The 27538-nt window shown below is 66.0% G+C and overlaps 1 protein-coding gene across 1 annotated transcript; it reads left to right on the forward strand.

Annotated features, from left to right (window-relative positions):
- Positions 1-705: 705 nt before the first annotated feature.
- Positions 706-26691, forward strand: CRTC2 (CREB regulated transcription coactivator 2). Its single transcript, XM_065419981.1, has 14 exons — positions 706-870; positions 9610-9711; positions 10157-10273; positions 10496-10557; positions 14111-14179; positions 17659-17762; positions 18352-18381; positions 18814-18896; positions 19273-19322; positions 19669-19913; positions 20859-21295; positions 22790-23071; positions 24482-24695; positions 25688-26691. Exons 1-14 carry the CDS (start codon positions 706-708, stop codon positions 25891-25893), a joined length of 2166 nt encoding a protein of 721 aa, XP_065276053.1. The 3' UTR covers positions 25894-26691.
- The last annotated feature ends 847 nt before the right edge of the window (positions 26692-27538 follow it).

Consider the following 27538-nt stretch of genomic DNA (forward strand, 5'->3'; position numbering starts at 1 on the left):
AAAAATGCATTTTGTGCTTGGAACGGCAGCTGGGGGGAATCAGTAGCAGCTTGGGGATCCTGTGAGCGTTTGTTCCACCTGGCCTCAGCAATGGTGCAAGGGGTTCACCAGGTTGCCAGGTTCACAAGTGCTGTGTGCAGTGTTCCCTTTCCTTGCACTAGGCAGTGGTGCAAAGGGCAGTCAGGCCAGGTTCACTAGTGCCCCGTGCAATTCCAGCTGCAAGCTTCCACCAGCTGTAGGGGTGCTCTGGCCCCGCTGCTGTTGTATCAGTGTAAAGCCACCGGCAGCTCAAGCCGTTTATTAGCAACAAAAGCAGGAGCCCCCGGCCCCCAGCCCCACGCCTGACAGGCCGTAGCGGGCCCGTGCGGTCCAGGCCGCCTGGGATGGATTCTTGGGGCATGAGTTATAGGGCGCGCGGTGCACGGCGGGACCTGTAGTCTCCGAGCCCCGCGTCAGCCGCTGAAGAGTGCGCGCTTCCTCCCTGCGCAGGACTACAACTTCCAGCAGCCCTAGGCGGCGTCCCCGTCTGCGGCGCGCTAGGCGCTCTGGGAGCTGTAGTCCGTTTCCGCCGGGTGCCCCCTAGGGGGAGAACGGCGGGCGAGGTGGTAAATAAACTACGCATCCCGTGATGCCCCGCGCCTCCGTGTTGTTCGGCGGAGGCCTGCGGCCTGCGAGGCGGCGGCAGGAGCTGCCTGAGCAGGGAAGATGGCGGCGTCTGGCTCCGGGGCCGGGCCCGGGCCGGGCTCCTCGGCCGGCGCCGGCGCCTCCAACCCCCGCAAGTTCAGCGAGAAGATCGCGCTGCAGAAGCAGCGGCAGGCGGAGGAGACGGCGGCCTTCGAGGAGGTGATGATGGAGATCGGCTCCACGCGGGTGAGCAGGCCGGGCCGGACCGGGCAGGGGACCGGACCGGCGCAGGGGACCGGACCGGACCGGGCCGGGCCGCGGGTCGGAATGGGGCAGGGGGGCGGGGCGGGGCAGGGACCGGGACGGGGGCTCGGCTCTGACCCTGGCCCGAGCCCGGCGGGCAGAGCCCCGGGGTCGCTCCGCAGGTCAGGGGGCGGCCGGGGCGGGGAGTGGGGCCGGTAGATCAGCCCGTGGGGCGGCGCGGCGGGGGGCGCCCAGCGCCAGGCTGCAGCCGAGGGAGGGGAGGGGAGCGGAGCGGAGGCCGGTGTCCCCGGCAGCCCTTGCCCGGTGCAGCCGGCGCCTGGCTGCGCTGCCCGGTCGGGGGGTCGGGCCGGGGCCGGGGCCGGCTGACAGGTGGCCGTGGGTGGCGGCTGGTTTCCATCGCTGCTGGGGCTCGGCGGGGGCTCTTCCTGTGCGTGGGGCCGGGAACGTGGCCTGCAGCCCGAGCCGCTCGGCCCACGCCGGAGACACCAGCGCCCCTCGGCAGTGCCACGAGACGGGCCGTGGTCTCCACGCGGGGGCCCGTGGGAGCAGCGTGGGTCTCAGGAGACACGCCGGACTGAGCCATCGTGCCGCAGCTTCGGGCCTGGGGCGCTTTACCCGCCGCCGGCTCCTGCTCTCTGCCCCGAAAGCTCGAGGCCGAGCCCCGGGCAGCCCTGCCCGGCAGCAGGCGCTGGGGCCACCCTGCCCTAGTCTCCCTCCAGGAGCATCCCTAGGCTGGGTAAAGCATGAGGGGCCGGCCTGGGTGTGATCTGGGATGTGGGACCAGGGAGGCCCCCCCACCCCAGAGCAGCCCTCCCCGTAGGCTCGGGACCGACCCTCCCAATCAGTGCTTTGTCCAAAGCTGTCAGAAGAGGTTCGGCAGTGGCGAAGAGTAAACCCAGGCCCTGAGCCCTGGGCTGGGCAACGTTTGGGGCGGGCTGGGAGGCAGAGCAGGAGGGGCAGCGCTGTGTCTCCACTGACCTGGCTCCGGGGGCAGGAGAAGCCCTCCAGCAGCGAGGGGGACAGGTCCCATTTTTCTTTGCACACGATGGGGATGCGTGAACATGGCCAAACCTGGGATCTGGCCAGCAGCCAGCTGCCTGAGCCGCTGATTCTACTGTCCCAGGCTGCATCCTAGGCTAATGCCATCCACTCGTAGGGACATACGATGCTCCAACCAGACGTCCTTCCCAGAAGAGCTGCTGAGGGAGGCAGGGGAGGGGGGGCAGGCACATGGGGGACAGCTGTTTGCAGCTGCAATTTGACATACAGGAGCTGAGAGATCCGGGGGGGCCCTTCCAGGTGGTGGGAGCTGCAGAGGATCTCATTCATGGCAGTGAAGGGACAGGGAGAGGCTGGCATTAGGCAGTGGGGAAGCCAGCTCCAGGAGGTGGGTGGGATCTGAAAAGGAGGGGGGGTTTGAACCGATGTGAATGGGGAGCGCGTGGGCTTGAGCGAGGCTGCAGGGAGGGGATCACACCTGGGAGCGGCGTTCCGAGTGAGTTGCACTCCGGGGACTCGGGAGGTCTGGCGCAGGGGGTTGCAGCCCTCCGGGGGGCGGAGGTGGGGCTGAGGCAGCCGTAGTGCAGGCCAGGAGATGCCTTGGGAGGCGTCCGTCACCGGGGTCACTGCTCCAAGCCCGGGGCGTAATGCAGTTCCCGAGCCAGCTCCTTGGGTCCAGGCAGCGATTTGTCCCTCTGCGTGCTGAGCCCAGCGCTCCCTGACGGGCCAAGTGAGCCCTGCCCCAGACACACAGATAAGAAATGACCAAGTGGGATGTGAGCTTGGCTGGGATTCCCAGCCCCGTTGTCACGCTGGAAGGGAAGAGCCGGGCCAGCTGAGCGTGGTCCTGACTGAGAGGCTGCAGGGCCCTGTTTGCGCAGTAAACAGCTGGTTAATGTACAGCAGAGCTGGGGGACCTGGCAGAACCACCCTCCCTGCGACCCATGCCCTGCAGTGCTGCCCGGTGACCCCAGGACTGGCTGCTCAGGAAACGTGAGAGAGATCCAGGGCCAGCTAGCGGCTCAGGCAGTGCGTCCGACGTTCCTACGGGCTGCCCTGCGCCCACTGAGGCCAAGGGGCCGTGTGGGCAGCAGTAGTACAGAGCCGCTAGCGGAGGACTGGCAAGGAGCGTGGCAGAAGCCAGGGCTCTTGGCTGGCCACGTAGCGTGAGATGCTATCCTGGAGCACGTGCTGTAGGGACCAGTCCTGCCTGTCTCTGCATGTTAGGAACCTGATCCCCGGGAGCCCCGTCCCGCCCCCTGCAGCCCTGCAGGGTCCCAGATCAGGTGCGCTCTGTGGAGTGGCAGCTTCGCCCTGAGCCCCCCACCCGCGGGGAGTTCCGTCTCCAGGGCCTTGACCAAGCTGCTGGAAGCTGGCTCCTCTCACGAGCCGTCAGACACCTCTAGGGCCGTGTTCAGTGGCTGTGCTGTTGGTGCTGTCAGCTAGTGCCCTGTGCGGGGCCTTTGTCTTCGCTGCTGGTTTATTCCAAACTAGCTGGTGCTGTCCTCTCCCGAGCGCCTGGTCGGGGTCTGCCGCTGGAGTTCAGAGGGTGGGGGAGTGTCTGCGTCAATGGGACTGACTCTGCCAGAGCACTTTACCAAAGCAAATGTCCCTTACCCAGGAATAACGCTGTGGCCCTGTGCTAAGACGGGGGAGTCTTAGCTCCGGTGTCTGGGGGGGAGTGGACCAGCTGGAGGGGTCAGGAAGGAATTCTTCACTCCTGCTCTGAGCCAGACGGCAGCATCCCCCGGCCCCTGGGGCTGACTCGGCTTTCTCCCGCCAGGGGCCCTGGCATTGGGACATGGAGCTGAAATCCCGAGCCCTGAACCCAGGCAGGCTCGGAGCCCTAATCCCGGAGCGCTGCGGAGACAGCTGGTGACTAAATCTCCCTTTTTTCTGGGGTCAGGATTTTGCTGGTTTTAAGCTGAGGAATTTACGATCGGGGGCTTCGTTGCTGCCGGGGGTTCTGAGCTGCTCTGCGCTGGCAGCTCTTCAGCCAGGGCTCGAGGGGGATCGGAGGAGTGAACTGGCGTCGGTGTCTCTGCTGCTACTGTGGGCGGCCTTGTTCCCAGCAGATCTGATGGCCAAGGCGCTCGCTATTGGAGTCGTGGGTGAGAATTGGCCTTTGCGGGGTGACGCGAGACAGGCGAGGGGCTGGGCGGCTGACGGTCGGTTCTGCAGTGGAACCAAACTGCCCGGACTGTGGCGCTTGTTGGTGGCGCTGGGACTTAGTGGTGCCAGGGTTGAATCTCTGCCTCCTGGTTCTGTGGGGCTGAGATGGAATTGTCATCGACACCCACTTCGCTTTGGCAGTCTCAGCCTTTCTGCCCTTTCTATGGGACTGTCTGGCCAGGAGAGGCTGTGTCCTTGTGGTGCCTGCTCTGTGGGCACCAGGCTGCCAGCGCTAACTCGCCTGCCTGTCCTTTACTGCCCTCTCTCTCCTTCGGGAGCAGGGCCAGTCGCTGGGGAGCGAGATTGCCAATGGGAGCATCGCTTTGTCCTGTCTTGAGCAGAGACCTGCTCTGCAGCTGCCTCCATGGGGCACGGCTTGAAGCCCCCCCCCCCCCGGTGGGTCACAGCTTTAAGACTCCCTCCATGGCTGCAGCCTGTGGCCAGAGCCCCGTTGCCCCTGGGCGCCGGCGAGCCAGATTCACTGGCCAGAGCTCGACAGGTGCCCTGGGCACCAGCCTGGCTGGGCTTCTGGGACCCTGCTCGGGGCAGATGAGTCCCTAGCGATCCTTTGTCTCCCCTCGTCCCCGGAGCCTGCGCTCTGCTTCCTTCCCCGGGGCAGCCCCCGAATCCCCACCTCTGCGGAGCTCTCCCAGGGCAGCCCCCCCCCCACCCCGCGGAGCTCTCCCAGGGCAACCCCCGAGCTCCCCCCCTCCCCGCGGAGCTCTCCCAGGGCAACCCCCGAGCTCCCCCCCTCCCCGCGGAGCTCTCCCAGGGCAGCCCCCCCCCACGGAGCTCCCCCCCCACGGAGCTCTCCCAGGGCAGCCTCCCCCACGGAGCTCCTCCCCCACCCCGCGGAGCTCTCCCAGGCAGCTGCACGCCGCGCCGACCTTTAACCATGGGGACTGCGGGGCGGGGAGTCGGCCTGTGGCTTGGCAGCAGGATCCTGACTCACTGGAACTTGTTGTGGAAGTGGCAGCTGGGCCATTGCCCAGCGTACGGGTGGCAGCGCTGAGCTTCCTGCCCCTCATGGTGTCACGGGGAGGATGCGGAAGTCTGGGTCTCTCCTGGCAGGTGTGCCCTGGCCCCCAGCAGGAAGGGCTGAGAGGGCAGCGGGGTGGGCACCGTGCCAGGCCTGGGCCGGAAGAGAAGCTTCCAGGTCCCATGTAGGGGGCTCCCTGCCCCTCCCTGCTCTGTCCTGGTCTGGCCGAGCCCCGCCCTGGTCCCCTCCCCCGGAGGGAGGGCAGTGCCCCGAGCCCCGTGTCTGACCCCCTAGGCAGGGAAGGGGGCTGCTCGGCGCTGGGCTGGTGACTGGGATGCCGATGCCAGTGGCTGGCCCGTCGTGGGAACCCAGCCTGGCAGTGCCGTGGCGGTGGCTGAGCCGTGGCGCTTGGGGGCCAGGTGTCTTTAGAGATGATGTTAAAATAACCCCGTGTGCTCCCAAGGAGCTGCCTGTCTCCCCGTCCCCACGACAGCCCCGCCCTGGCTGGAGCCAAGACGCCTCGGTGCATTCGCAGCTCAAGGCCCAACAGCGGAGACGTGGGCCAGCCCGGCTGCTTCATGTGCTGCTGGAGCCAGAGGTTTCCTCTCCAGGCTATGCTGACTCCTCTGCCAGCACCTCTGCCCGCCCGTCCCACCAGCGCCTGGCTCACGCTGACGCCTCTGCCCGCTCGTCCCACCAGCGCCTGGCTCACGCTAACGCCTCTGCCTGCCTTTCCCACCAGCGCCTGGCTCACGCTAACGCCTCTGCCCGCCCCTCTGCCCGCCCGTCCCACCAGCGCCTGGCTCACGCTGACGCCTCTGCCCGCCCGTCCCACCAGCGCCTGGCTCACGCTGACGCCTCTGCCCGCTCGTCCCACCAGCGCCTGGCTCACGCTAACGCCTCTGCCTGCCTTTCCCACCAGCGCCTGGCTCACGCTAACGCCTCTGCCCGCCCCTCTGCCCGCCCGTCCCACCAGCGCCTGGCTCACGCTGACGCCTCTGCCCGCCCGTCCCACCAGCGCCTGGCTCACGCTGACGCCTCTGCCCGCCCGTCCCACCAGCGCCTGGCTCACGCTGACGCCTCTGCCCGCCCGTCCCACCAGCGCCTGGCTCACGCTGACGCCTCTGCCCGCCCCTCTGCCCGCCCGTCCCACCAGCGCCTGGCTCACGCTAACGCCTCTGCCCGCCCCTCTGCCCGCCCGTCCCACCAGCGCCTGGCTCACGCTGACGCCTCTGCCCGCCCGTCCCACCAGCGCCTGGCTCACGCTGACGCCTCTGCCCGCCCGTCCCACCAGCGCCTGGCTCACGCTGACGCCTCTGCCCGCCCGTCCCACCAGCGCCTGGCTCACGCTGACGCCTCTGCCCGCCCGTCCCACCAGCGCCTGGCTCACGCTGACGCCTCTGCCCGCCCGTCCCACCAGCGCCTGGCTCACGCTGACGCCTCTGCCCGCCCGTCCCACCAGCGCCTGGCTCACGCCGACTCCTCTGCCCGCCCCTCTGCCCGCCCGTCCCACCAGCGCCTGGCTCACACTGACTCCTCTGCCCGCCTTTCCCACCAGCGCCTGGCTCACACTGACTCCTCTGCCCGCCTTTCCCACCAGCGCCTGGCTCACGCCGACTCCTCTGCCCACCCCTCTGCCCGCCCGTCCCACCAGTGCCTGGCTCACGCTAACTCCTCTGCCCGCCCCTCTGCCCGCCCTTCTCACCAGGTCCTGCCTCGTAAAGCCCACAGGCTTTGCTGTGCAGGCACCTCCCCAGAGCTGCCCGTGCTAGCCAAGGAGCTGGGCCCTTGTGCCCCCCGGGGTCGCTGTGGGGCTGTCCCCAGACCGCGGCATCTTGTGCTTTGCTCTGATCCCGCTACCTCGTTGGGATGGCTCTGGAGCCCAGCTCTAGATCGTTATTTTGAGCTGGTTCAGGGGCCAGGCAGCGGTGATTGAATCTGACGTTAGCCCAGGGTTCGTCCCCCGTGTGACTGCGTCGTGTTCCCTGGCCGAGGGGAGACTCAGCGCTCTCCAGCCTCGTGCCCTTGGCAAGCCTGAGCGTCCTGCGTCGCGGATCCCCCGCACTCAGCCCCCTCCCAGTGTGGGCCTGGCCGCGCCCCCCTCTGCGGCACGGCTGGTGCTGGAGCAGCTGCTCAATGCGCAGCGGCATCAAAACCGCGACCAGAATGTTGGGAATCATTAGGAAAGAGAGAGAATAGGACAGAAAATATCCTGTTGCCTTTCTATAAATCCATGGGACGCCCATGTCCTGAATACTGCGGGCGGATGTGGTCACCCCATCTCAAAAAAGTTCTATTGGAATTGGAAAAGGTTCAGAAAAGGGCAACAGAAATGATGAAGGGTCTGGAATGGCTGCTGTAGGAGGAGCGATTAATAAGACTGGGACTTTTCACTTGGCAGAGAGACGACTAAGGGCGGATATGCTAGAGGTCTATAAAATCTTGACAGGTGTGGAGAAAGGAAATAAGGAAGCGTTGTTTACTCCTTCTCAACACAACTAGGGGTTGCCCAATGAAATGAATAGGCGGCAGGTTTAAAGCAAACAAAAGGAAGTATTTCTTCACACAATGCACAGTCAACCTGTGGAACTCCTTGCCAGAGGATGTTGTGAAGGCCAAGACTATCACAGGGTTCAAAAAAGAACTAGATCAGTTCATGGAGGACAGGTGCATCAATGGCTATTAACCAGGATGGGCAGGGATGGTGTCTCTAGCCTCTGTTTGCCAGAAGCTGGGAATGAGCGACAGGAGATGGATCACTTGATGTTTCCCTGTTCTGTTCATTCCCTCTGGGGTACCTGGCATTGGTCACTGTCGAAAGACAGGATACTGGGCTAGATGGACCCTTGGTCTGACCCAGTCTGACCGCTCCTATGTCCCAGGGCGCCCCTCCCCCGGAGAGGATGGCCCAGTGCAGCCGATGCTGAGTTTATTATTGGGGAGCGCATGTCTCCTTCCCCAGCAGGTCACTGCAGCTCCTGGCTCATCCAGAGGGGGTGCTGTGGAGCCGGGCAAGCTGTGGAGTGGGGGGGTGAGTTCAGCCCCGGGATTCTCCGTGCCCCTCCACCCCAGACAGCCTCTGGCTGGGTCCAGCTTCGTGCCTGGCCCGTCCCAGGGCCCTCCTCATCCGTTCCCGATGCTGGGCAGAAGCAGGCTGAGCTGCTCCCGGTGGCCACGTATCTGAGTCCAGCCTGGCGGGCTTGTTCCCACTGGGAGTTGGCTCGCTGGTGAGAGCGCTGTGGCCCTGCCTTCCCCAAGATGGGCACGGGAAACGTGCCGCTGGTTCTGCTCTGGAGCCTGCCTGCGAGCTGAGCTGGGTCCACTGGTGGTCGTGGCCCTAGCCCCATGCCCCCGGCTGCTGGCAGACGCTTCCCTTCCTTGCCATGCCAGCAGCGAGAGGGCGGGGGAGGTCGGCCCCCAGTGTGTGGCTTGCAGATCTGAACAGCTGCCCCAGCTGGGGGCTGTCAGGGTATCCGCTGCCGAGCGTGCTGCGGCTCCTGCCCCTCCATGCCAGCTTGTGCCACGAACAGCAGCGCGGGCACAGGAATTTCCTCTGTGCTTCCCCCTCCCTGTGGTTTTGCAATGACAGCCTCTCCTGCCAGACTTCCCCTCCTTCCCCTGCCCTTGAGTTTGGGCTTCCCCAGAGCGCTGCAGAGCTGGGAGCCTCAGGCCAGAGAGGGAATGTGGACGCTGGCTCTGGGCCAGTACTTGGTGTGAAGTGTCCAGCCCCCCGTTGCAGTCAGCCGGGGACTCCTGGGCAGCCGGCTCGCGTCGCAGGGGTGCGCTGAGTAGCTGGAACATGTTCGCTCGGGCCTGGGATGGGTCCCAAATGTGGGGATCTGACCCAGCTTCGGGCGTGCAGCTGGGAATGGGGTGTTCGGCGCCCGGGCACGCGGGTGACTTAGTGCCTGTTGTTTGTTCCCTGTCTTTTAATCGATTACTGAGGGAGGAGAGGACCTTCGCTTTCATCCCACGATTGTGTTTACTTTGCTGAAGAGCCTTTGGTGAGGAACCTTGTGAAAGACTTTCTGAAAGTTCAAGTTCACTATAACCACCGATCCCCCTTGTCCACATGCTTGTGACCCCATCCAAGTCTTCTAATCGTGCTGAGGCATGAGTCCCTTTACAGACGCCGGGTTCTCTGGTAACTGGTCTTCACAACCGTTTCAACCAATTTCCCTGGTGCGGAATGAGGCTGCTGGCCTGTCATTGGCAGGATCGTGTTCTGTTCGCTACCCTCCAGTCTCTGGCGCACACAGCTGCGCCCACCAGGCCTGCAAAGGAGTGGGGGTTAAGGAGCCGTGAGAGCGTTCCCAGCTGTGGCGCCGAGTTGGCTGGCGGGCATGAGGTGCTCCGGATGGGCTGGAAAAGCCAGCTGGGGGCTGCGTGTGGAGGGCCGGGCCGCTCGGGAACCTCAGCGCCCCCCTGATAACAGCATGGTCCAGTGGCAAGAACAGGGTCCAGGGATTAGATGCGTGTTCCTAGCTCTGCCGCTGACGGAGTGTCCCTGACTCCTGCTCCTGGGGGCTGCCCAGCCGGCTCTGACGCTGCCTCATCTCTCTCTGGTCCAGTTGCAGGCTCAGAAGCTGCGGCTGGCTCACAGCCGGGGACCCTACTACAGCGGCTCGCTGCCCAACGTCAACCAGATCGGGAGCGGCGTCTCTGAATTCCAGGTAACCGGCCCAGAAGCCGGGCGGCAGCTCCCCCTGTGGGCACTGGCAGGCTCCACTCCCGTCCCCAATCCGTAAGGTCCTGTCCTATTGCCTGGGGGCGACCCCGCACAGCCCTGGGGCTCATGGGAAAACCAGGGGAGCGTAGACACGGGGCAGCATGCGTGGTGCTCTGCTTGGGATACCAGGCGCTGAGTCGGAGAGGAAGGCTGGGTAATGCTGGTTCTCCGTCACGCACAGGCTTCAACCAAGCCCTGGCCAGTGGGCTGGGAAGAAATCCCCCCTCCCTTGGGGGCCCCCCATCTGCAATACTGCAGGGCCCTGCATGCTTCACGGTGCATGGGAGTCGGGGGGAGTGCGCTGGGGCCGGCCGCCAGCAGTTGTGGGGGGAGGTGGGACGGCGAAGCCCCGTGGCAGGTCAGAGCAACGCCCCTTTGTGTCTCCGCAGGGCCCCTTGCATTCGCCGCTGGACTCGGCACGCAGCACCCGGCACCATGGCCTGGTGGAGCGAGTGCAGCGAGACCCCCGGCGCATGGTGTCTCCTCTGCGCCGCTACGTGCGCCATATATCCTTTAGCAGTGCTGTGGCCTGCTCCAGGACAGCGCCCGCGGCTGCCTCCCAGCCGGCTCCTGCGTGGGCCCGGGGCGCGCGGCTCCTTGGGGCTAGGGGGCACTAACCCCTCGGTGGGGCTGCTGTGATCACACGTGCCCTGCCAGAGCCCCTCCGGGTGGCTCCAACTCTGCTTCTTCATAGGCGCTCTCGGCTTGATCCTTAACTCTCTGCTCACGTGGACAACTCGCCCTACAGCCCGGCCTACCTGTCGCCTCCCCCCGAGCCCAGCTGGAGAAGGTAATCGCCCCCCGGACACGTAGGAGCAGCCCTGTTGGGCCACGGGACTGCCAGGGCTTTTCCCCTCCCCCCCAGCCCACAGGGTCACTGGCCCTGGGATACCAGCTGCAGCTGAAGGGTCGCTGATGAAATCCCCTTTGCAGGACCCGGCCTGTGCCCGAAGTCCCGGGGAGCTGGCTGCAGGTTTCCTGCTCCCTGCTGGTGTCTGCAGCCAGGCAGAAGGAGCTAGTGGGAGGGAGCGACTGAGACTGACCCAACACCCAGTTCAGTAATCTCAGGAGTTACCTGCCACGACCCTGGGTACAACGTCCCATCCCCGCGGTGTCCCCGTAAGCTCCCACCGGAGCCAGCTGCCTGGACGCCCTCTGTGGCTGGACAGGGCTGGGGGGTCCCCTCGCTCCTGGCCTCCTGTGGGTGTGGCATTTCCAGGGGGCTGCGCAGGCCGGAGCTTCCTGCAGCAGCAGGGGGAGGAACGGCTGGGCTGGGCCCCATAGGCCCTTTCTGTGGAAGGGACCAGGCCTCCTCGTTTGCCATACGGTGACAGTCCCAGCATGTGTCCTCTGGAATCCCGGAGGGGCTGCCAGGGAGAGCCCTGCCAGGCGTGGCGCCGTGGGGAGGGGCCCGGGCCCTCGCTGGGCCTCAGCAAGGCTAGTCAGGGAGCAGCTCCAGCTGCGGGCGAGAGGCGTCCAGCTGGCCGAGCAGTTTGAGGGGCAGTGACTCAGCAGGGACCTTCCAGGGCTCTCCCAGGGGCTTGGAGCTTGCTGCCTGTGACACGCCAAGGGCTGGCCAGAGCCAGGGTCAGAGCAGAACCAGCCCTCTGGCTGGGTGTGAATTGCTTCGGGACAGAGCCAGTGTTTCGGCCTTGGGGAGCTGGTGGGCCCAGCCCAGGCTGCACCGGTGACTTGCCGGGAGCCCCCAGGGTGCCCGCGATCTGTAGGTGATGGAGCCGTTGGCAGCCCCAAGTCCCAGCGGGCAGTGCCCCTGCGTGGCCCGGACTGCGGGATGGCGCGTTACCTGCTGGGACTTGTCTCCCTGCTGGAGTGGAGCAGTTAACTCTGCTCCTCGCATGTTGGCTGCCTCGACTGTTAACTCTGTCTTGTCCCCGGGAAGCCCTGGTGCCCCAGTGCCAGCGGGTGGCTGCCGTCCCGGGCGATGGCCGGGCAGAGCCACCCCCCTCTCCTGGGCCAGATTGGACCCTGTGTCCCCAGAGAGGAAGGGAGCTTCAAAATGTACTCGGTCCCCTCCCCCGTTCCATCAGTGTCGCACATCAAGGGCCTTGGTGCTGCTTGTTTGCCCTGCAGGAGCAGGTGTGTAGGGGAGACGGTTTGTCTTGGTTCCCTTTACCCCCCCCCGCGATTCCCCCAGTGGAGACGGCGCATCGCTTGGGGGCTGGCTGAGAGCTCTGCTGCTGAGCCGTTCCCCAGGCCTCCCCAGCCTGTGTCTCGGGGAGCAGCCTGTGTGGGACCACAGTCAGCCCTAGAGTCGCTCTGTTCACTTCACACTCAGGCTGCGTGTGGCCCCGAGTCCCCCAGGAGGCTGGTGGGGGTGGCACAAGGTCCCAGGGGCTGGATGGCTTGTGGGGCTGGTATGGGATAAATCTGTCTGTCTCTGGACATGCGTGATGTGCAAACGTGGCTTCATTTCATTCTGGGGGGCTCACCTTGCTTGGCCTGGTGGAGGACAGATCTGTGTGTGGTGCTTCCCTCCCAGTGCCTGGCTCAGCCCCCAGCCTCATAGCCAGGGGCCAGTCCCCCCCTCCCTGGGTTGCCAGAACCTTTCCAAGGTGGAGGGAGCAGCATTTCCAACTGCAGCTGTGGTTTGGCCTAAACCCCTCTAGCAGGCTGGTTGCAGATCGCCCTGGGGGGCAGCTGCCAGGACGCTTCCCGCTGGAGCGTCTCCTGGTTAAACGCTGGCTGTGCCAGGGGACACAAGGGAGGCCTCAAAGCCTGGGGCCGCTCCTGAGAGGGGGTGTTCCCTCCCTCCACGGGGCCAGGCTGGGCAGGAAAGGCAGTGGATCGGGGGCAGACAGCTGGACCTTGTGGGGAACAGCCCAGGGGCTTGCAGGAGTCTGTCTTGTCACCTGTCGGCAGCTCCATGCTGGGGCTTGTGCTACCTCCGTCTGGAGGCCTCGGGAGCCCTGGGGCCCAAAGCACCTGCTGGGGCTGCAGCTGGCCGGGGCTCTCCCCAGGGACCGGCCAGACTGTCTGCTTCTCTGGTGGAGGCCGTGCAGCCCCCCATCCCCCCGAGAGCAGCACGAGGCTGCCGGTGCTCGTCCCAGCCAGCGCTGAGAGCCAGGCCCCATGAGGGTGAAACCCCCTGAGCCCAGAGGGGCAGGGAGGGGCTCGGATCACCGTCCAACAGCCAGATATCTGGGGGTCCTGCCCTGCTGGGGGGGGCTTGGGCATGGGGTGCCCCGGCCAAGGTTTGCTGTGCGTGGAGCAGATCCAGCCCCAGTTCCGCAGGCACCAGGGCCCCTGGATGCCACTTGCACCAGAAGAGCTGACAGGTGGGAATCTCTGGCCTAGGGGAGTTAGGTGCTGAGCTCCCAGCCCCGCACTGGTCCAGATCCCTTTGGCACATTGAGTTGTGCAGCCCAGGGACTGCTGGGGCAGACGGCCAGCGCCTCGCGGGCGCCCGGAGGGGGTGTGGCGGCAGGGTCATTTCCCCCCCCCCCCCCCCGCACACAGAGCAGCTTGGACTCCTCCCCCACCTTCCTAACACCCCGGCTCGGGGTCGCCCCTTGCTGCGCATCCCGCTGCTAACTCCCCCCAGCTTGAGCCTTCCCTCTCCGCTCTGTTGCATTCAGTCCTTTCTCTGCCGGTCACCTGGCACCCCTCTAGTGCGCCTCACTCAGCACCAGCCCCCCCTTCCCAGGCAGCCTCTGGCTCCCCCCGGGATTGGCAGGACACGGGAGCCCCTGGCTCCCAGGCCAGGTTCAGTGTAGCTGGCCGTGGTGTGGCACCGCCCCTTCCCCCGGCCGAGGTCCCTTCTGCTGCTACGCTGAGGGGCCCGGAGGTGGTGGGTTCTGGGCAGCCCAGGGGAGACCCCTTAGCGCCCCCATGCGGATCAAGGGGACGCTCTGGGGGCAGGGCACTGTCTATGCTTTGCAGAGAGCTCGGCGCTGTCCAGGGGAGAGTGGGCCACCTGCCCAAGGAGGGCGTCCGGCCGCCGCCCCCAGCCCCACGGGGCTGACGCTTGGGGCCCTTTGGCAGCTTTGCATGGAGCTGTTTCAGGCTCCCTCTCTTTTGAACGGGAGCTGCTGTGGTCCTTGGAATAGGCCCAAGGCTGCAGCAGCTTTCCTGGGCGGGGTGCCCTGGGCCTGGGAGGGCAGGGCTGCTTGGCTGGCGCTGCCTTGTTTGGGTGTGTCTGAGAGGAGGCTGCCGTGGGGCACCCTTAGGTCAGCTGTGCCCCCTGGCCATGTTCTCCCGTCCGGGCCCCGGAGCTCCAGGCTGCCTGCTGCCCGCCTGCGTTACTAACCCCTCCCTGCTGCCCGGGTGGGGTCCGGGGCCCATTCCCTGCCCCTCAAAGTAACCTGCTGTTTTTCGTTACAAAGGACCATGCCCTGGGGTAACTTTCCCATGGAGAAAGGACACTTGTTTAGGCTGCCGTCGGCTCTCAACAGGTGAATGGTTTTTGATTCCGTTCTCTCTCTCTCCCTCTCTGTGCCTGAGCCGGCTGACGCCGCAGCCCCCAGTGGGCCCTGGCCCAATGGCCAGTGTCCGGTTGGGTCGGGGGGATCTTGAGGTCCTGACCCCCGATGGGTGACTGGGATGCTCAGGCTGGGGCGGCTCAGTGGGGCTGCGCTGATTTACACCAGCTGAGGATTTGGCCCAGGGTCCCATTGCCCTTCAGAGCTTGGTTCTCGGGTTCACATGGCCGCCCCACCTGGCTGTCAGGGATCACGGTGGGGTCGGTAGCCCGCTGAGGGGCCAGTGGCGGGGCGTTTTGCCAGGTGTCTGGCCAAGGGAGCGGGAGGCTCGCGAACGGCTCTCTGGGCTCAGGGCAGCGCCCTCCGTGAGATGCTGCCGGGTTCGTGCGCCCAGCTGTGCCCCTCTAAAGACACTGAGCTAGCTAGTAACAGGGCTCACGTGTCCCTCGTCTTTCTCCCCTCGGAGCAGGGCACGAGCCTGTTGGGCATGGGAGGGCGGGCGCGCTGCGCCTGGAGCAGCACAGAGCCCGGCAGCTCTGCCCCAGGAGTGATGGGTCGGCCCACGCAGTGCCCTAGCCAGGTCCTGCTGGCCATGCCGCTGAGAGGGGATGGGGCGGGGGGGGGGGGGAGGGGGAGCCTTTGCTAGCTCCTCTAGTCCAGTTCCTGTTCATGGGCTTAGGAGAAACTAATCAAGGGGGCAAGGCAGGGCCCAGCCTCCCCAGACCTCTCAAACAGCCCCCAGTGCCCCCTGGTGACAGTGTCAGCAGGGAGGGAGTGGGTCCTGGAGCCCCGGGTCTGTCCCTTGGGCGCAAGGGGGCTGGGGCCATGTCCTGGGGTGCAGCCCACTGAACTGCCCGGGAAAGCCCAGCCTCTTGGCAGGAGAAGAGGGTTCTTGCTGGCCGTGGGCGGAAGGGGGTGATCAGCAGCCGGCCAGCGGCCCCCAGCTGGTCCTGTTACAGCAGGTTCAGGGCCGTTAAACTCCCCTGCCGGGCATCCCGTGTCCTGAGCAGGTGGCAATGCCGGCTCAGGCCCGGCCTGCCAAGGGCTGCAGTTATGAAACCCTCGGCAGGCAGCACTGCCCAGCCCCCACGGAGTAACGGGCTGCAGCACTGCCAGGCCCCGGCCCCGGCTGCAGCCCGCCCGCGAGCGAGCTGCACTCTGCACCCTCACGCCTGGCAGAGCCGGGCTGGGCCCCTCCCAGCTCCGCTCCCCTGAGGGCTGGTGACTGGGCCTGGGGGGAACTGGGGGCCGAGGCCCCGCTCCTCCTGCCAGTGCCTGGCTGGCTGGGCGCGAGCTCTGCCGGGGGAGCCGGGAGGAGGCTGCAGCTCCAGCTGGCCTTGCGCAGCGGCTGGAATCCTGCAAGTGTCGGGCGGGCTGGCCTTGGGGAGCTGCCTCCCCCACCTTCCCACCAGGCCCTGGGTGGGGGAACGGGCCAGTCAGTGGCCTTGGGCGCCCCAGGGGCCGGGGAGAAGGAAACAGCCACCGGCCAGAGGGGGAGTTTGGTACAGGCAGCAAGAGCTGAAGGCAGCCCGCCCTGCCCTGCCCCCAGCTGATCGGCCCCTGCCCTGCCCCCCCACTCTGGTCTGGTCTGCCCTGCCCCCCCCGCTCCAGGCTGATCTGTGCCCTCTGCACCCACCTGGTCTGCCCTTCATGCCCTCCCCCATCTGCTCCAGGCTGATCTGTGCCCCCCCCCCGACCTGGTTTGCCCTTTGTGCCCCGCCCCGACCTGGTCTGCCCTTTGTGCCCCTCCCTCCCCCCGCTCCAGGCTGATATGTGCCCCCCCCAACCTGGTCTGCCCTTCGTGCCCCCCCATCCTGCTCCAGTCTGATCCGTGCCCCCCGCCCCCAGCTGGTCTGCCCTGTGCCCCCCCCCCCATCTGCTCCAGGTGATCTGCCCCTGGCTGATCAGGCCTTGCCCCTCCCCAGCTTGGTGCAGCTGCCCTTATGTCACAGCAGGGAGGGCTCCAGCCACTGCTTTCCTAGCCATTGTTGAGGAGCCGGCGCTGGGAGGGCTGCAGGAGGCGCTGTTTGCTGGCTGCTGCCTGGGAGACGGGTGGGGTGGGGGTAACAATTAGCTGCTGTTCTACAGGGGCCTTCCCCCAAATGGGTCCCAGGGTGCTGTACAGCCCCCCACCCCTGGGCTCTGCTGGTGCCAGGGGGCCGTTTAGGACAGGAAGTGAAGGGGGGACTGAAGGAGCGGCGGGTGTAAGAGCAGGCAGGCCCAGCCACCCTGTCCTGTGGCCCGGCTTTGCGGGACTGGCTCAGTGCCCAGGCGCAGCGGCCGGCTCCCCTCCCGGCATGCACCGTGCTCAGCATCGGCCCCTCGGCGCGCACCGTGTGCCGGGAGCAAGGACAATGTCCCCATTCATGCTCCCGGGGCGTCGCCGTGGGGCTCAGCGCTGACGTCTTGCCCACCGTGGGGTTTCGTTAGTGCAGAGGCTGGGCCCATGGGGGGCTGTGGGGGGCGGGAGAGAGAATTTCCTGCCTGTGAGCAGGCTAGGCCCCTCAGCTGAACAATCTCCCCCTTGTGTGTCGTTAGCTGGAGTAGCCTGCCCTGCCCCCTCCCCGTGCCCCAGGCCGACTCATTAGGAAGACAATGCACGTGTCTCCCTGGGGCCTCAGGGAGCCCCTTCGCTGCAGCACATGCTTTGTGCCAGCCCAGGAAAAGTGGCTCCAGGGCCTAGGCCCTGCCGTGCCCCCGGGTTGGGGTGGCCTCGGGCTGAGTCCGTGTGTGCGCAGCGCCTCCCCCAACAGATCCTTCGCCTCGCAGCCACCTCTGGGCTGGAGCAAACCCGGTACGGCAGATACAGGAATGTCCTGAGGAAGGGGCTGGGTCCTTCGGTGGGGACTTGACAGCTGCCTCTAGAAACCAGACGTCACCTCCTGCTCCAGCTCACAGCTCCCCCCGCCTGGCCTTTCCCCCAAGGGACAGCGAGCAGAACATTGGGGTACCCTAGAGCTTCCTTAAATCTTAGCTGGGCCGGGGCAGCTGCTGGCTTGGGAAGGGGTTCCCCCAGGGCTGTTCCCCAGGGTTTCTGTAGATACCTGTTGTGTTTCACTGAAAACAGCCTCCTGCCCTGTGCTGTCCCGTCCCCGGTCGCTGTCCCAGTGGGGGTCTCCTCCCTCGGGGATCCCTGCGCGGTCTGAGCTCCGAGGGTCCCCATCATCCCACCAGCCTGCTCTCCTGAGAACCACCCGGCGAGCCTCGAGAAGCAGGAGGCGGCTTTTGGCACCACGAGAGCCAGGCAGCTTCCTGCTGAGCGCGTGCAGGGAGGGGAGCGTGGATCCCCCAGCCGGAGGGAGGGGAGCGTGGATCCCCCAGCTGAGGGGCGGGAGGGGTCCCGCCGCAGCAGGCATGCTGGCAGCTCGCGCTCCTCCCAGGATGCACCAGCCTTGTTGGGTCCTGTCTCCGCCCAGGGGGGGTCTGACTGGGGCCTTATCTTTTGCCATTAGAACAAATTCGGATTCGGCGCTTCACACGAGTGTGATGAACCCCAGCCAGCAGGACATGTACTTGGGCCCCTCGCAGGGCGTCCCCCCTCCCAGTCGCAGGAGCGGTGAGTAACGCCCCAGCCCTGCTCCCCTACTGCAGCAGGTGCATGTCCCGGCTCCCTGCCTCTCCCTGCTCCCCACCTGCCCTCCTTGCCCAGCCTCTGGCCACTGCTTTGTACCCTGGGCCGTGTGCAGGCCGGCTGAGTCCTGTGGTAGCCCAGGAGGCAGCTCTGATGGCCGGGCCGCCCGGTACGGTCGGTGCCCTGGGGCGCCAGCCTGGCGGCAGGTGGATACTCTTTGTCGCTAGCTCCCACATGCCAGGAAAGCCGCAGACTTCCCGGCGGGGTTGTATCTGCCAGATCCATCTCCTAGCCTCGTCCGAGAACGGCTGTACCACGTCCCCCCGTAGGCATGTCTAGCTCAGCACCCCCTTTCCTGCTGCACCGCGTCACCCCAGACGGTCGGCCTCACCTTCCCGTCCACACTGGCTCGCCCGTTGGGCAGCTGGTCCGAGCGCTGCTGCTTGGTGCCCTGCCTCTCGCAGTGCCCAGCTGGTCGGGTCTCCTGCCTTCTCTCCCCAGGGGTGTGTCTGGGCATTGGCTCACGCGGTGGGTCCCCTGCTCATAGCTAACCGTGGCCCCATCCCTCTTTCAGGTTTTCTGGACGGGGACATGGACAGTAAAGGTAAATGCCCCGTCCCTGCCCACCTTGCCTGGCAGTCACAGTGGGGCATGGAGCGGGGTCTGATCCCAGTGCATGGAAGGGGGGCAGCTCTGGCCCCTGCAGGGCTGGGAGCTTCGGAGAGGGTGGCACATTCTGCTTCATTGCCGGGGCAGGGAAGGGGAGTTGCCTGGGAGCGCAAAAGCCTAAGGGGCCAGCAGGCCTGGCAGAACTACAGTTCCCAGTGTGCACTGCTTCATCGGGAGGCTGCTTGGCTCCACATGGAGCATTGCATGCTGGGACCCGTAGTCTCTCGGGCCCATTGCCCTGTTAATGCCAGGCATGACTACCGTTTAACAACACTTCCAGTCGCCAGCGCCCTGGGGTTTGGCGGGGCCGGGGGCTGGGCTGGCCCCCTCTGCACAAGGCTCACCCCTGCCCTTCTCCCCTTGCCAGTGTTTCTTTTCCAAGTGCCTCCCATCGAGGAGAACTTCCTGGATGACAACAAGCACTTACTGAAGCCCTGGGACACCAAGAAGGTGGGTGTGGGGGTCCTGGGGTGAGGCTGCGCTGCTCTCAGTGGGGGGATGGGGGATGCCCTGCTGGGTGTGAGAGCCCCAGTACTGGTATGGGGTATGTGGTGGTGGGAGGGCTCCCCGCGTGGTGGGGGGTGGGCCTGCATGACGGGGTTGGAGGTCCTGGGGTGGGGAGTGGGACCGTGCTGCTCCCAGTGCCCGTACGTTTCAGCTCGGCTGGTGCTGTGGGCGCCGGCTTCCTGCCTCTGGTGCCTGGAGTGTTGCAATGTGTGTTTACCTCTCTCCTGCCCAGAAACTGCGGCCACCCGCGCTGGTCGGGGGGTGGGGTGAGGTAAACGCCCTGCCCAGGCTCACCCCCCTCCCCTCTCTGATTTCCCAGCTCTCGTCGTCCTCGGCCAGGCCCAGATCCTGCGAAGTCCCCGGGATCCAGTAAGTGCTGTGCCCGGGCGCGTGACGCTGCCGTAATAACTGTTAGCACCTTGTGGGCATCGCTCAGCCCCTCGGGGGAGTGTCTGGGTCGTCTCCCTTTCACGGGGGGGCAGGGGGGGGGGAACTGAGGCATGGGGACTTGCCCAAAGCCACAGAAGTGAGTCCATGGCGGAGCAGGGAACAGAACCAGGAGTGCTGCCTCCCAGTCCTCTCTTCACTCACTAGGCCACACTTCCTCCCGCAGCTGGGCCCAGAACCCAGGAGTCCTGGTGCCCAGCCCCCACCTCTGACTCTGGGCGCTCGGGAGTGTCGCCTTTGCTGAGCAGCGTCTCTCTGTTTCTTTCAGTATCTTTCCATCCCCCGATCAGCCTGCCAACGTCCCGCTCATCCCCAACGCCCTGAACACGGGCGGTTCCCTCCCTGACCTCACCAGCCTGCACTTCCCCTCCCCACTGCCCACCCCCTTGGACCCCGACGAGTCGAACTACCCCAGCCTGAGCGGCGGGAGCAGCACCGGTAACTTGGCCAACACCATGACGCACCTGGGCATCAGCAGCAGCATGGGCCTGGGGACGGGCTACGGCTCCGCAGGTGAGGGCTCCGGGCTGCTGCCCAGAAGAGGAGTCGACCTGTGACCGTGCGGGCAAGGGCTGTGTAGGACTCGTACTGGGCTCCTTCCTCCTCAGAGCCCAGTGCTGAGGATGGGACGTCAGCCAGGCCGCCCAGGGCCTAGCTCAGTGGTTTGAGCATTGGCCTGCTAAACCCAGGGTTGTGAGTTCAATCCTTGAGGGGGCCACTTAGGGATCTGGGGCAAAATCAGTACTTGGTCCTGCTAGTGAAGGCAGGGGGCTGGACTCAATGACCTTTCAGGGTCCCTTCCAGCTCTATGAGATAGGTATCTCTCTCTCTCTCTCTCTCTCTAGCTCCGCCCCGGCCCATGGGACTTAGCCAGGGCTGAGTTTGGCCCAGGGTGGTGGGGGTGTCGGATCCCCGCGGAGCAGAGCTGGAGGACAAGCAGGCCCCAGGGGTCCCTGAGCATGTGCTCGGAGGGGGCTGCTGGCGCTGGGAGGTCGGGGGGGACTGGGTATTACTGAGCAGCTGCAGCGGGGTCTGGTGATTCTGCACCTCCAGCAAGCTCCTGCCTTGCCCCTGTCCCAGGTGGGGACGGAGAATGGCCTGGCCTGGGCCGAGCTGGGCACCTCCCCCTGCAGCGTCTGGGCACACGAGAGCCTCTCAGGTCATTTCAGCGTCAGGGTTAGCAGGACACGAGCTGGGGCGTCGTATCAGGGAAGAGCCGAGCCCCCCTCCCGGGGGCCCCGGTGCTTGCCCTGCAGAAGGGAGCCGTCCCTTGAGCCAGGCGCCCACTGGAGGGGGTCTCGGGCCATGATCCGATTCCATCGCTGGGTTTGTTTGTTTCTGTTGCGTCTCCATCGTTTTGGTCTCCCCCTCCCCCTCCATCCCGCCCAGGGGGCGGAGCCTCGCTCGAGCTGATTGCCATGGGTAACGGTGGTGTCTCTTCTTTTTTTGTCCCCACAGGACTTACCTCACCTATGCAGAGCTCCCTGAGTAACCCCGCCCTGCAGTCCTCGCTTAGCAATCCCAACCTGCAGGCCTCCCTGCGCCCCCAGTCGCTGAATTCCTCCCTTAGCAACCCCTCCCTGCAGTCCTCCCAGAGCAGCTCCTCCATCCCCTCCTCCCTCAGCACCCCCTCGCTCCCCTCCTCCCTCAGCACCCCCTCGCTCCCCTCCTCCCTCAGCAGCCAGTCCATGCAGTCCTCGCCCAGCAACCCCAGCCTGCAGGCCAGCTTTAGCAGCTCCTCCTACTCCCCCCTGATGCAGGCGTCCATAAACACGTCGCCCCGCCGAAGGGCCCCGCTCAGCCCCCTCACCCTCCCAATGGGCGGCGACTCGAGAAGGCAGCACCCCAAACAGTTCTCACCAACAATGTCACCCACATTGTCCTCCATCACCCAGGTATGCATGATCCATCGTCACCCCGTTCCTCTTTCAGTTCCTCCTGTCGTCCTGTTTTTGCCATCCTCATCTCAGTGGGAGGCTGGGAGCTGTAGGGCGGGGAGCTGGCGCCCGGCGCTGCCCTGGCCCCTCGCGGGTCCCTGCTCCACGGGGCGCTCGGAGAAGTCGGAGATGATTGTGTGTATTCGGGCTGGGCCGGGTGCCGCACAGATGGTCCGCGGTCGACAGACAAGTCAGAGGGTGGGGGAAGGGAAGCCTTGTTCTCCCTGGTCACACTCTGGGAACCAAGGCCCAGAGAGACGCAGTGACCGGCCCAGGGAGCTGGGAGCACGACCGTCCTGTCCCGACTCCCAGCTCCTCCGCTGGCCCCGGGGGCCGGAGGTAGTCTCCAGCTGACTTGAAGGCAGCCAGTCTAGCTGGGAACCAGTCTGGAGGGTCTCGGTCCCAGGCCCCAGCAACCCACACACCCGCCCCCCCCCCCCCCCCCCCCGGGCCAGGCTGTGCAGGGAGGCAGCCCCGGGGGCCTGAGCGTGCTCTGGGCCAGGGCTGGGTGTCGGGGAAGCCGCAGCTGCTCGGGACGTGGAAGGTTCAACGTGGCGCTGGGCGTGAAGGCTTCTCTGGCTGCTGCTCCCGAGGCAGACGGGGGCCAGCGCTAGCAGCAGGGCGTCTGCTGGACTGCACCCCATTAACCAGGCTTCTGCTGGCCGTGGGTGGGGTGCACAAAGCTCCGCTCCAGCTGAGCCGTGGGGCCGCGCAGCAGCACCGGGCTCCCCCTGCTGCCCGCCGGGGAGTAGCACTGGCTCCCGTGCCCTGGGGAAGGGGCAGAAACACCCTGCAGTGGGTTGGAGGAAGGGGGGTCTCCCCCGCACATGGATCTCTGCAGGGGCTGGTGGGATCCAGGGACCTCGGTCCTTGTGGACCTGGAGATTGGTCTTGGCCGAGGCTTTCTGAATTCTGCCTCTCCTGAGCGCCCTCCCCCCAGCCTCGCTGGGATGGTCTGATGCCCCAGGTGAATGCGCTTCTAGGCGGGGGAGGGAAACGGGTGCATTTCCCTCCCCTGACCTCTGGCACGCAGATGGCTGGCCAGAGAAAAGCCTGGAGTATCTGTCGGGTGCAGGGGGCATATTTGCACAAGTAGCCGGTGGAACTCTCTGCCACAGGATCTCATTGAGTCCCAAGATATAAGGGGGTAGACGTAGCCAAGGTCCTTGAGAACATCCCCAGTCCCGTTGGAGGGTAGAGAACAAGGGGACGGGTCAGCCCCCGCCTGGTTGGGCCTCGAGCAGACAGGCTCCTTCCCCTCAGAATGGTCCCTGAAGCAGCTGGCGCTGATGGCTCAACGACAGGAGAGTGGGCCGGGGGCTGGCTCCAGAGGTGGGGGCCGGGTGGTGTCTCACAAATAGCCTAGCTGTTTAGGAGGAGCGGGACCCCTGGGCCGGATCCCTGCCAGGCTTGGTGCGTGGCTGTAACCCTTGCTGTGCTGGGTGTTCGCAGGGCGTGCCACTGGACACCAGCAAGCTGCCAGCCGACCAGAGGCTCCCGCCATACCCCTACAACCAGCCCGGCCTGCTCATGCAATCCCAGCAGCCTCTGCAGCAAACTCAGAAGCCCCAGCACCAGCCTATGCAGCCCCAGCACCAGACGCAGCCGGCCCGGCAGCAGCCGTCCCAGCAGCACAGCGCGCCCACGCAGCGGCCGTACCTCTCGCAGTACCAGCATAATTCCTCACTACAGCAGCAGCTCGGCCAGCCGCTGGGCGACTTCGGCCTGGGCCCCGTGAGTGCCAGCGCAGGCTGAGTCTCTGCTGGGGGGCCCTGGCGCTCGCCCCCGGGGCGATAGAAGCAGAGACCCTCGGGGGGCTGGGGATTTCCTTCCAAGTCACCAGTAACGTAGCCGTTCAGCTGCCCTGGCCTGGCCCACCTGACCCCAGCTGTGTTCAGGCCACGCTCCTGGGGCCGTCCCAGCCCCCGGTTCCGGCCCTCCAGGCTGCTTCTGGAGTTTGCTCTTTGCCATCTCTGGGCTGCTTCCCCCCAGTCTCTGGCCTCGCCCGCCAGTCAGTGCTGGGATCTCTGGGAGCCATGACTAGCCTGCGGGGCTCCTTGGGGGGTGGTTTGGTGGCACCATCTCCAGCTCAGGGCAAGGGAGGTGGAGTCGGCGTGAGGCAGGACTGGCTTGCACCAGCAGGGGGCGCAGGCAGTGGGAGCAGGATGGAGATTTCTGTCACAGCGGCTGCTGGCCCCACCGCGGGCGATTCCTCGCGTGCCCCCTGCAGCCGTAGATGCCGAGGAGTAGAGGAGGCTGCCGGTTTGATTGGTCCTTGCAGCGGGTTCCTCTAAGTCAGTCTCCAACCTTTTTACGCCCAAGATCACTTTTTGAATTTAAGGGCAACCCAGGATCTACCCCCCCTTCCCCAAAGCCCCACCCCACTCACTCCGTTCCCCCCCATCACTCGCTCTCCCCCACCCTCACTCACTTTCACTGGGTTGGAGTAGGGGTTTGGGAGGGGGTGCGGGCTCTGAGCTGGAGCCGAGGGGTTTGCAGTGTGAGAGGGGGCTCTGGGCTGAGCCTGGGGCAGGGGGTTGGGGTGCAGGAGGGGTGAGGGGTGCAAGCTCTGGGAGGGAGTTTGGTGCAGGAGGGGGCTCTGGGCTGGGGCAGAGTGTTGGGGTGCAGGGTGGTACAGGGTGCTGCTGGTTCTGGGAGGGGGCTGGGGCTTGGGGTGCAGCCTCCTGCCGGGCAGCACTTATCTCCAGCGGCTCCCGGTCGGCGGCGCGGCACAACGTGGCTGCCACTAAGGCAGGCCTCTGCCTACCCCACACTGCTCCTGGCAGGGGCCAACATGGGGGGCATATGGCTCATTACGCTGCCCCCTCTGCAAGCACTGCCCCCGCAGCTCCCATTGGCCACAGCTCCCCGTTCCCGGCCAATGGGAGCTGCGGGGGTGGTGCTTGCAGGCAGGAGCAGCGCGTGTAGGGAGACCGGCACTGGCCGCTTGCGGGAGCAGCATGGGGCCGGGGCAGCAGGGAGCCTGCCTGTGGCGCCGGAGATGGCGTCGGTCACACGGCTCTGAGACGTTCTCCTTTTGGCCCAGGAATCCCGGCTCCCAGCGCCGGCTCTGCCCACGGAGCGGCCGCCGGGGCCCTTCTCCTGGGCGAGTCACTGAGTCCCCCGCCCCGTGTCTCCCTGCAGCTAGAGCAGTTCAGCATGGGCGAAAGCCCCCCGGGCAGCTTCCCGCTCAACCACAACACCTTCCCCGACGACCTGGGTGCCTTAAACTACCACTCGGCAGAGAGCCTGGGCTTCTCGGCCAGCGGCAGCAGCTTCCACGACCCCCATCTCCTCAGCCGGCAGAACCTGAGCAACTGCAGCCGCCACGGGCCCATCCCCAACATCATCCTCACAGGTACGTGGGCTGGGCCGGGGTGCACCCGGCTCGGGGGCTGGGCCGGGGTGGGGTGCACCCGGCTCGGGCTGGGCTGGGCTGGGCTGGGGTGCACCCGGCTCGGGGGCTGGGCCGGGCTGGGGTGCACCCGGCTCGGGGGCTGGGCTGGGGTGCATCCGGCTCGGGGGCTGGGCTGGGGTGCATCCGGCTCGGGGGCTGGGCTGGGGTGCACCCGGCTCGGGGGCTGGGCCGGGGTGGGGTGCACCCGGCTCGGGCTGGGCTGGGCTGGGGTGCATCCGGCTCGGGGGCTGGGCCGGGGTGGGGTGCACCCGGCTCGGGCTGGGCTGGGCTGGGGTGCACCCGGCTCGGGGGCTGGGCCGGGGTGGGGTGCACCCGGCTCGGGCTGGGCTGGGCTGGGGTGCATCCGGCTCGGGGGCTGGGCCGGGGTGGGGTGCACCCGGCTCGGGCTGGGCTGGGGTGGGGTGCATCCGGCTCGGGCTGGGCTGGGCTGGGCCGGGGTGCATCCGGCTCGGGCTGGGCTGGGCTGGGCCGGGGTGCATCCGGCTCGGGGGCTGGGCTGGGCCGGGGTGCACCCGGCTCGGGGGCTGGGCTGGGGTGCACCCGGCTCAGGGGCTGGGCACCACCCCCTCCAGCGGCCTCCCGCACCGTGCGGATTGTGCGGTGGAGCGAGTTTGCTGGGTCTCAGCCCAGTTTGCAGTGGGACTGGTCGGCAGCCAATAGCAGAGCCACACACCGCGTGGGCCATGGAGGCCAGGCCCCTCTTCCGGGGGTTCCTCCAGGGCGGGAGTTTGCCCTGCTAGTGGAATGCAGCTGGGAGCCAGCTGAGAGGGTGGCTGGGCTTTGCCAAAGGAAAACTGCCCCGTGCCCCCCACTTCCCAGGGCCCCCCAGATGCTCAGTCCCCCCCGCTGGTGGGATGGGCTCTTCCGGCTGCCCCACCACCACCACCACACACCGTCCTGCCCTGGGTCTGACCCTTCCTCTCCAACCCCAGGGGACTCCCCGCCCGGCATCTCCAAGGAGATCGCATCGGCGCTGGCCGGGGTCCCCGGCTTCGAGGTGGACACGTCCTTGGGCCTGGAGGAGGATCTCAAGATCGAGCCCCTCACCCTGGACGGCCTGAGCATGCTGAGCGACCCCTACGCCCTCCTGACGGACCCCGCGGTGGAGGACTCCTTCCGGACGGACCGGCTGCAGTGAGGGGGACCCGCCCTGGGCAGGTGGCAGAGGAGTGCTGGAGAGGAGAGAACAGACTTCGAGCATCGCAAACAAGCCTGACTTCCAGGGACAAACCGCCCGCCCTGGGCCTGGCGCTGCGCCCACCCTCGCTGCCCTGCTCTGCGTGAAACCTCCCAGGGCTAAGAGCACTGAGCAGCTGGGCCCAGGCGCCAGGACTCCGCCAAGAATCACTCGAAGCCGGGCCAGTGCCAGCCTCTGCTCCCAGCAGCAACCCCTCGCTCTGCGCTGGGAGGTGGCCAGGGCTCTCCGCCCGCTAAGCAGGGGAGAACGTGAGGTCCTCTAGCTCTGTGCCAGAGGTCCGGGGGACCTCGACTTCTGTGAAGGATGGAGTCTGCGTCCAGGGACCTCGACCCTCCAACTAGATGAGGGGTGGTGGTGAATCCAGCGTCCCCGTGCCGGAGGGAGTGGGCCCGTGGTGGTCCAGGGTCCCCTAACCCCACGGCCAGGGTGGAGGCGAGCATGGGGCTCTTGTGTCCCCAGCTTCCGGGCGACAGTCTGTCCACATGCTGGCGTGGCTGCGTGTGCAGCCCCGGGCCGGCCATGTATATAGCTGTTCTGTTAGCTAGTGACCTGAGCCCCAGCGCTCCAGGCCTGGGCCTTGGGTTTTGTTTTTGTTTTTGCTAATCATAACGTTTAAAGACAAAATTTATTCCCCGTCTTTCCCCGCTGAGCTGTGTGTACCCCGTCCCCTGCCAAGCCGTGTGTACGGGGGGCCCTGCCCGGGGGCGGGGGAGGACAGGGCTATGTATAAAGCACTTGTAACTTTGAATCCTTGTCTGTTGTGAGGTCACGTCCTGCGTCTGTGTTGGGGGGGCCCTTAGGGGGGAGCAGATGCCGTGGGGCTGAGGGAGGTGGGGGCCCCAGACCTCTGTGCTCCCCGACGGACCCCTTGCTATGGAGGAGAAAGCCAGAGTGATTTATTATTATTATTATTTTTTAAATATATTCTGTTAATTAACAGCGTTGCATTGATGTGTGGGTGATGGGGGGTGGTTGGGGGGGCAGTGGGTCTGGTGGAGTGGGGTCCCCTCACTCATATCCCTCCAAGCCTGGGCCCAGGTTGGGGGGACCCTGATGCTGCCCTGGGGCCTGCACGGGGGTGGGTGGGGATTGTGCACTGGGGGCATTTGCAGCCAACATTAGTCCCTGACCTAGAGTTTTCCAAATCCCCTCTGGGCCGGGCAGCCTGAGCAGCGGGGGTGTCTCTGGAGGCAGTTGGAGGTTTAGGGACACCCGGAGCAGGCGGTCGCATCCCTGATCATCTTGGCAAACAGCCATTGTTGGACGTGTCCTCCATGAGCTTCTCTTGTTCTTTATTGAATCCAGTTTTGGCCTTTACAGCATCCCCCGGCAGTGAGTTCCACAGGTTGACTGTGCATTGTGTGAAGAAGTATTTCCGTGTGTGTGTGTGTTAAACCCACTGCCTGTTAATATCATTGCGTGACCCCTGGTTCTTGTGTTACATGAAGGGGTAAATAACACTTCCCTAGTCACTTTCTCCAGCCCAGCCATGATTGTATAGACCTCTGTCATATCCCCCCTTCGTCGGCCCTTTCCCAAACTGAGCAGTCCCTGTCTCTCTAGTCTCTCCTCACCTGGAAGCTGT

The sequence above is a fragment of the Emys orbicularis genome, chromosome 20, assembly GCF_028017835.1.
Source record: "Emys orbicularis isolate rEmyOrb1 chromosome 20, rEmyOrb1.hap1, whole genome shotgun sequence".
Taxonomy (NCBI): Eukaryota; Metazoa; Chordata; order Testudines; family Emydidae; genus Emys; species Emys orbicularis.

Bases quoted from the DNA above. Each gene is read 5' to 3' on its own strand.
- CRTC2 (XM_065419981.1), top strand. From the start codon at position 706: ATGGCGGCGTCTGGCTCCGGGGCCGGGCCCGGGCCGGGCTCCTCGGCC. The intron at 18,382-18,813 runs GTAAATGCCCCG...TCCCCTTGCCAG, and splicing joins CGGGGACATGGACAGTAAAG to TGTTTCTTTTCCAAGTGCCT. The intron at 23,072-24,481 runs GTGAGTGCCAGC...GTCTCCCTGCAG, and splicing joins GCGACTTCGGCCTGGGCCCC to CTAGAGCAGTTCAGCATGGG.